The sequence below is a fragment of the Aulostomus chinensis genome, chromosome 16, assembly GCF_037954235.1.
Source record: "Aulostomus chinensis isolate RoL2024-O1b breed Wild chromosome 16, RoL_Achi_v1.0, whole genome shotgun sequence".
In the NCBI taxonomy this organism is placed as follows: Eukaryota; Metazoa; Chordata; class Actinopteri; order Syngnathiformes; family Aulostomidae; genus Aulostomus; species Aulostomus chinensis.
The window spans coordinates 24,614,706-24,623,390 of NC_141335.1; the positions used below are offsets into that span (position 1 = coordinate 24,614,706).

The 8,685-nt window shown below is 45.4% G+C and overlaps 1 protein-coding gene across 1 annotated transcript; it reads left to right on the forward strand.

The window, feature by feature from the left end:
- The first annotated feature begins 1,484 nt into the window (after positions 1–1,484).
- Positions 1,485–8,282, forward strand: LOC147247926 (opsin-5-like). The gene is made up of 6 exons (XM_086180391.1): positions 1,485–1,913; positions 2,559–2,764; positions 4,796–4,895; positions 6,063–6,167; positions 6,284–6,507; positions 7,667–8,282. Exons 1-6 carry the CDS (start codon positions 1,775–1,777, stop codon positions 8,135–8,137), a joined length of 1,245 nt encoding a protein of 414 aa, XP_086036517.1. The 5' UTR covers positions 1,485–1,774; the 3' UTR covers positions 8,138–8,282.
- The last annotated feature ends 403 nt before the right edge of the window (positions 8,283–8,685 follow it).

Here is an 8,685-nt window from a genome sequence, read left to right on the forward strand (position 1 = left end):
CACAGACTGAGCGGGGGGCGCCTCAGGTTACCCCTTCGCTTGGAGTTTCACCACAGAGGGGCTCACTGTGAAGTGGAGAAGGGTGGAGGCGGGGAGATGTGAGGTAATTTAGTTTAATTGTAATGTACGTAAAACAAAAGGATTTGGCATCCACAAAACACAGTTGAGTTTTTGTGTGTGTGTGTGTGTGTGTGAGTAAGAAGGTTCAAAATGGTCGCAATGACATCACATGATGTCACATGAACTTAATTATGCTTTACCTTCTGGCCTCAGTGTACATATACTCCAGGGCGCGAGATGCAGTCATGCAGAGTCATCACCTCCATAACCCTTTGGAAATGGAAGTGATTTGTGGAAACTAGAGCGTGTCTCTGGAGATGTGATTCACAGTCATCGGTAAAGAGGTTACGCGTCACGCACAAAAGGGGGTTTAATAGTTTGTATGATGTTAAAATTGTTGCCAGACCATACAGCACAATACAGGACCTTTGTTCACCCATCGTGCAAATCTCTGCCTCCATGATCAGACGATATCAAGTGACATCAAGTTGTCTTAGGTCATTAAAACCAACATTAGGACATTACAACATCAAGAACGGCTTCAGGAAGAGCTCAGTCAAGAATTATCCACATTGTTTTTTTTTGCCAAGAGTCGGAAAAGAGGATGATTTCATTTCAGAGCAGAGAAGAAGAACCTCCGGGTAACACATAGCTAGCTTTAGCATGCCAACTGAAAACAGAGGGCGACAGCTAGCCTGCCTTCGGAGGAATAAAAATGTGAATATAATAACTCATTCTACACTTTAGTGTTCAAATGGATGGCAACCCTACCATGTTTTTTTGTAGAGGTGATGGTAGAAGCTACCTGCTTCCAGTAGTTATGCTAAGCTAAGCTAACAGGCTCCAACTTCATATTTAGAATCATGCATAAAGTAAGGAAATATGATTTTGTCTTAAACTGCTGCTATTTTAATGTCTTTGGATTGTGGGAGGAAGCCGGAGTACCAGAGAGAACCCACGCAGGAACAGGGAGAACATGGGGACTCACACAGAAAGACCCCGTGCTCCAGCCAGGGCTCAAACCTGGAACCTTCTTGCTGGGGGGCCACTGTGCTGCCCCGTCATTAGAGAAACTCCTATTACAGTTTAGAGAATGTATCTTCAGGTGATACTTGTACAAACTTGAAAAATAAGTCTGACCACCACTACTACAAACATTTTAGGGAGTGTATCGAGAGTTAATGACTCAAACTCCAACTTTCATTTGCTGCAAAGAATTCGTCGGCCAGTGTTGTCTTGTTTTACTAACAACTGGCCATGGAGTTGCAGAGGTTACTTCAAAACTGCATCGAAGTACCACATCCAGGATTTACAAGTTGGCTGGAGTGAATTCAAGTTAACTTCACTCTTAAAACCACAACAGAAGATTCAGAATGAAATAACTGCACAAGTGGAAACGTGTAATTTGCACAGTTGTACTAGAGGGACGTCGGTTTGGACTCAGTAGGAGTTTAATTTTGTAGATCAGTGACCAGACATTTCCCCTGTTGGCTGGGATTTCCCCCAAATATATCAGCTTAGTTGTTAAGAAATAGATAGGATTACATCTGCAATCATTTGGACAGTGAGGTATTAGTGGCTGCGTCTAAGCTGGATTTAAAATGAACAGACCAGTCGTCTGGACTGGTGTAACACAGGAGTGTCTGCTGAAAGAGAGAGCACAACTACAGTCGAGGACAGCGTGAATTCATGCCGTGGCGTCTACACTCAAGACATGGAAATAACGCTGAAGAGTTTTCCTATGAAGGTTGTCAATATTCCATGGAGGAACAACAACCTGAGTACTCTACGTACTGAGCCTCCTCTGTCCGAACAAGGAGAGAACATCATTGGAATCTACCTGTTGGTGATAGGTAGGTCTGCTGGTGAATATCAGCTGGTTTCACTTATTGTTATGGCATATTTACACTGCAGACTTATACCCCCGCAGTAATGTTTGTGTGTGTGTGTGTGTGTGTGTGTGTGTGTCTTTTTTCCTGTCCGATTTTACAAAGAGAGAGTTGTGTCATAATGTGTCAGTGTCAGCAACACAAACAACTGCTCCTTGTGTTTGCAAAGATCAGCACTGCTGACACGGACAGTCTGACTGATGCTGCTGCCAGTGTTTTTCTGTCCTCTAATGCACTAAAACCATTTAGTGAGTTATGAAAAGACAGGAGATTATCGTGGCTCTTGGCAGTTGTCTAACTGTAAGCTATTACCCCATGATTTAACTCTCTGTTCTGACTCCTGTTCTACTTTCTCTTCGATAAACTTCAATTAAACGTGTTGCATCAACAGCAGTACAGCACGTTAACTGGAAGGGTCCGTACTCTTCCGCGCTTCCCACTTTTCTTTCTTTGCACTCCAGTGCTATGTGGCACTCTAGCATGACACTGTTCAAACTACATAATCTTCACACTCGTAACCTTGACTGCTCTCTCTTCTGCAACCAACAAGTGCGTCCCACTCGGTACCCTCTGAGTATCCCGCATGTTTTTGTTGTTTTTTCTCCGCAGGATGGCTGTCATGGTTTGGAAACAGCTTAGTGATATTTGTCTTGTTAAGACAAAGAGCCTCGCTTCAACCAACAGATTACCTCACTATGAATCTCGCCATCTCTGACGCCAGCATCTCAGTATTTGGTTACTCCAGAGGGATTCTAGAAATATTCAATATCTTCAAGGATGATGGGTATCTGATCACCTGGATCTGGACCTGCCAGGTAAAACTCACCCCAAGATTAAAGTTGATTTGATAATCGGGGTTAAAGTCATTTTCATTTTTCTATATTTTTACTTTCTATCAATTTTCCCCGCTCTCGCGCACTCATCAGCCCTAACGAAGCAGGACCCACACGACGTTTCGATCTTCACCCGAGTAAAGTTACGACTGCACAGCTGCATACAAGACACGTGGATGCATATGATGTCCCAGTTCTAATTAATGAAGTACATTAAATGAATCTGTTGAAATCTTTTAGTAGAGTGTGAGTGCATGTGAATGTGTGTGTGTGTGTGTGTGTGTGTGTGTGTGTGTGTGTGTGTGTGTGTGTGTGTGAGAAAGGATTATACTAGTAGCCATGTGGGTTGGAGGTTAAACCTGTAATGAGATTACCCATGCGGAGGCCTTTAAACGGGGGAAACTCTTGGAGCAGCATGGCACCTGTCAACAACTAAAGAGGGGGGAAAAAAAAAACAACACAGTTGCAGGGAGGATGTCTGTAGTGTGACTGAATCGTGTCAGGCAACTTTTTCTCAACTAGAGGAGCCTTGGAGAGTGCACACCGCCGCCAAAGAGCGTTGAGCCAAGCATTCTGTTTATACGCTTACACACAATTTGATGATTTTTTTTTTTTTCTGGATAACAGGCAAGCAAGCCACCAAAAACATGAGTGCCTTGGCAGATAATTGGAAATTTACAAATTGTTTCTGTACTTGCCCCTTTCCACAAAGTCAAACTTTAAGTTGAAATTGATGTTTAGCGCACTGCTGCATCAGAAGAGACGCAGAGGTGACCTCATCTCTCTCCGATCCCATGTTTTCAGGTGAGGGAGAAGAACTGTTACAGCAGTGCGCCCCTCTCCCCGTCACCCTGTCCTGAAGAGTCCAGGGCTGAGAGGGGGGAGTGTCTGAAATAAATAATGGTATAAAAAGAAGTGACAGGAATAGCAGAGGGAAGGAACAGGAGGGTGAAAGACAAAGGCATGTGAGAAGCATCAGCAGATTGCTGCATGGAGCATGATGGGACATGAAGAGCTGCAATCTGAGCCAAATCCCGGCACCATATGACAGGTCATTTTGAACAGGATGGAGCGGACGACTCTGCAGTGAGGGCAAACAAGGAGGACATATTGATCAAACTATGATAAAATGTCCCTCTGATTTAAATGTTTCCTCCATGATCCAAAGGGTTGTTTTCTGCTCATCCAGGACAAATGCAGAGTTGAAATTCTGCAAGATGAGCTGCGCATCCTGACAAGAAGCCAGTATTTCAGTACGCTTGATCCAGAACACTACTGGTAAATATACACTGGATGAAATTAGACAACCAGACCAAACGCTAAAGAGTCCAGTCCTCAGCCAAACATGAGGGTGAAAAAAACGTGAAGACTGACTAATAAGATTAGAACTAAGAGCGATCACGGAAGCAGCGAGTGAGAGACCTGAAGTGATCTGTGTCACCTGGAAGTGGCACAGCAGGGAACTGGGTGTCGCACAGTTGGAACCAGATGGAGCCACAGTCGTGTAATTCCCTTTAAGAAGAGCTGGGATTGAAAGATAATTCATTTGTCTTCAAAACAATGGCGGTGCTTTGTGTTTACATTAATGAAAGGAATTCCGTCCATCCTTCCAGACCCCGTGCTCCAGTCGGGGCTCCAACCTGGAACCTTCTTGCTGTGGGGTGACAGTGCTGACCACTGCACCACAGTGCCGCCCTGAGTCAATGGTTGTTTTTTGGGGGGAATTTAGAGTGAAATTCAAACATGTCTCATTAACATTTACATTCCCCAGTGTAGATCCACATCAGAACGCCTGCAGCCCACATGAAAGGAGACGTGTCTGGAACGTATTTCCCAAAAGGCAGGAAAAGATTCTCAGCACATTGCCTCCATCTGATAAAGTCAAGCAGAAAACAAACTTAACAGACAAAAGTCTGAAACAATCAGGCAGGCAGCAGCTCTTCACCCCGCGGCTCACCAGAACAACTTCTTGGAGATGTAACGTCGTGAACCTGTCTCTCTGTCTCCCTCCAGGTGGACGGCTTCTTCACGCTCTTGTTCGGCCTCGCCAGCATCAACACCTTGACCGTCATCAGCATCACCAGATACATCAAAGGTTGCCACCCAAATAAAGGTGACTTAGATCCCGTGAGAACGCAAGAGGAAAGAAAAAGAAAACAGCGTCTCCACATTCCAGTAGTTCCTATCTGATAGAGAGCGTGTTTTTCAGAGCTAATGAAACCTTAGTAGCAACCTCAGCTGCGGAAACAACCACCACTTGTCTCCAACTATTCTACATACATTTGGCCAACGTATCATTAAGTTAATTTAACATTTACTATTTTGAGGTGTAAGTGAGGCTGAAGAATCTCATAATTACATCTGCGTTTGTTCATAAAAGATGTATAAATCTGTGGCCTCTTTTTTTTTTTTTTTTACATCTGTGGTTAAACTAACTGCAGTGGAATCACATCTTGTGTACATTAGGATAGAATTTTCCTTCAATGAGGATGAAACTGCAAGTGAACCAGTTCAAGTGTCAGATAAGGTAGCGTAGTTGCAGCGTAGCAACAGACAGACTCCTACAGACTGTACTGCACTTGTTATGGTGCATTGATATAAGTTATGAGAGTACTGCATGGAAACGGAACAAATGAATACAAAGTTATGTGTGCTTTGTCAACAGAGGTTCTTTTCAGCGTCCGATGTTTGCAAAGGCTGTTAATATAAGAAAAGACCATTGTTCAATAAATGTCACAATGTGACATTCATAAGAGGACAAGAATGCTGCAGCGTGAAGTGCCTCTTAGATTTTCTACCATGTTTGCCAAATTTGTTAATTTAACCTTTGCAAAGTGCGCAAAATCAAACAGCTGTTAGACAATGGAGGAGCTGGGGGGGGGGGGTGCAGGCATGCACCAGATTGGAGTTTTTGCTGATATTTTACATCTGATTTGACTGATGGTAGCTGTTTCATGATGTCAGTATCGTCTAAAAACAATTTTACTGACAGTTTTAATAGACTGAAAAACTCATGTCAACACTGTTACTTGTTAATAACTTTTTCCTCATCTCCAAAACATTAGGAACAGCCCATGAATCATAAAGCATTGTTTCCTTAAGAATAAATAACTAATCATGACTAATAACAAACAATGAACAGGAGACCTGTGCCAAACCGGTCTGACAAGAAATGTTGAACCGGTTTTGCCCGACAGAAAGTTACAGATCTGTTAAATGATGACCAATGTCAGGCGGTGCCGCTGACGCGCACGTGTTTCCTTCTCTGGTGTCTTTCTAGGTTTCTGCATTAGCACCAACACCATCGCCGTGTCGCTCATCTGCATCTGGACGGGGGCGATGTTTTGGTCTGTGGCTCCGCTGCTGGGCTGGGGCAGTTACACAGGTGGGGCAGTTACACGTGTGGGGTGTTTACACAGGTGCACCCACAGCACATAGGACCAGCAGGTATGACTTCATTTTAGGAACCCTGAGTTGATCTCCATGTCATGTGCTCCGCAGATCGAGGATATGGCACCTGTGAGGTGGACTGGTCCAAAGCCAATTACTCCACCATCCACAAGTCCTACATCATCTCCATCCTCATCCTCTGCTTCGTCATCCCTGTGGCGATCATGCTCTTCTCCTACGTCTCCATTATCAACACGGTCAAAAGCACGAACGCCATGTCAGCTGAAGGTTTCCTCACCGCCCGGCAGCGGAAGGTGGAGAGAGATGTCACACGGGTAGGAAAAGAGCAAAACAAACACACATAAAATAGATACAGGTGCATGGGACAGGTGAAGCTGGCTTGGTGAGGTTGAGTGAAGGGACACGTCATCAAAAGCTTAGCAACGTTTCCGGGCAACAAGGATGGCCACAGAAACTACTCGGTTACCCTCAGCGTTACAGTTCGCCAAGATCATAAATAAACTTTGCAAACGCCTCATCTGACCGCTGACATCTCGCCATGAATCAAATCTTGTTAATGTGATATTGTAGCGTTCAGGCCTGCATCCCCTGTTCGTGTTGTTTCTGGTCACATGGGCAAACAAGACTGCAGCATTCTGGCAAACTCCAGGGGCGCACGATGACAAAGGTGGAGCTTCTACACCTCCCCACGGGAAACATCAGCACAGCGAGCATATAAACCTTTGGGTTCATGTTACTGGGTTGAGTTAGCTTAGCGATGGTAGCAAGACACTCACATCCGTGCTGTGGTTTCCTCAGCAGCATGTCAACCTCATCAAGCCTGCTACTATCAATCACACATGGACCCAACAGAGGCCACGGACATTTGAGTTGAGCTGAGCTCAGAAACACGCATCTGTCCACCAGTGAGCGAGTCCTGACTCAAACTGAAGCAAGCGTGTCAAAGCAATAAAGTGCGAAGACTGTGATGAACATAGAGCGTTTTCATTGCTGATCAGGTGTGGCCAGCTCACGTAGCCATAGTGACAGGTCTGAAGTCTTGAGTTTGGCATTGTCACCGTTGCAACCTGATCGCTTTGGAACTGGAAGTGCCTGATTCAGGGGGAACTTGCTCGTGTCCTGTCAGTCAGAAAGTGGCCACATCCTAACAGTGACCCAGTTTTATCGCCCGTTTGGCTCTAAATAGGATCATGATACTGGGACTTGAAGCGATTCATCTAGAAAATATTTACTGAGGTTTAACATCAAGGGAGAGTTGTGGTCATTTTATCATAGGCTTTTATCAGGCTGATCTTGAATCAGCAGAGTCGCCCCCTGCTGGCCATTAGAGGGAATGCAGGTCAAGGCCACTTCAACAGTGGCTATACTTTCCAGACCCAGAGGCTCCATCCACTTCTTTTATGCTTCCCAGTATTAAACCTTCCCTCGTCTTTATTCCATTCCTGATGTTGGTTCCCTCATGTTCCTCTCTAGATTTCCATCGTCATCTGCACAGCTTTCATCATGGCCTGGTCACCATATGCAGTGGTGTCTATGTGGTCGGCGTGGGGCTTCCATGTGCCAAGCACAACCAGCATCATCACCCGGCTCTTTGCCAAGTCCGCCAGCTTCTACAACCCGCTCATCTACTTCGGCATGAGCTCCAAGTTCCGTAAGGACATCTCTGTGCTGCTGCCCTGCACACGAGAGCACAAGGAGGTCGTCCGTCTGCAACGCTTTAAAAACATCAAGCCAAAGGCTGAGGCCCCACCCCCATCAGCGTCACTTCCTGTGCAGAAACTAGAAGAGAAATACGCAGCGGGAGACCTGAATCAGTCCAATCCTGACAGTGACTCAGGGGTCAACAGTCCTCCTGAGACTCCTCCAGCAGACTCACAGAGGGTGTACCACATTGACCTTCCCTCGCACACTGAAACGTCAGAGTTCTGGTGCGACCGACTCTGAAGACTCTTCCTGCTTCACTTGAACCGATTCTGGAGTTATCAGGAGGGATTGAGGGATTTTTTTCCGTCTCAATACAACATGTAAAAGGTCTCTCTGCTGTCAATAAATTGTTCTGAGATTCAGATGTGGGATTTCACACCTGTTGAGCTCATTGAGTTTTCATTTCCAGTTTCAACAGGTGTTTTGTTTTTTTGTTTTTTGGGCAGCGTCCAGATTGGTGTGGTATGTTTTAAGAGTGTGCGTGAGCACTGTTCTGAGAGAGCTGAGAGGCTCAATAACATCTGGAAACACCGAACTGCCCTGAACTCAGCTGAAGCGTGTGATGGCACAATAACCTGCGTTTTCCTCTGCTGCCCCCGAGGCAGCCGTGGCCATCAGACCTCCTGTAGGTCCCACGTTCAGCGGGTGAGACCCGGCTGCGCTCCTCTAAGTGGCATCTGCGGGCTTCCTTTTGATGAATCAGGGTGGTTTTATTTTTACAGAAAAAAACCACCCTGTGCTGGTGCGTGGGTGTGGTGACAAGTGGTTTTTTTTTTTTTCTTTTTATA

Bases quoted from the DNA above. Each gene is read 5' to 3' on its own strand.
- LOC147247926 (XM_086180391.1), top strand. From the start codon at position 1,775: ATGGAAATAACGCTGAAGAGTTTTCCTATGAAGGTTGTCAATATTCCA. The intron at 1,914-2,558 runs GTAGGTCTGCTG...TTTTCTCCGCAG, and splicing joins AATCTACCTGTTGGTGATAG to GATGGCTGTCATGGTTTGGA. The intron at 6,168-6,283 runs GTGGGGCAGTTA...TGTGCTCCGCAG, and splicing joins GGGCTGGGGCAGTTACACAG to ATCGAGGATATGGCACCTGT.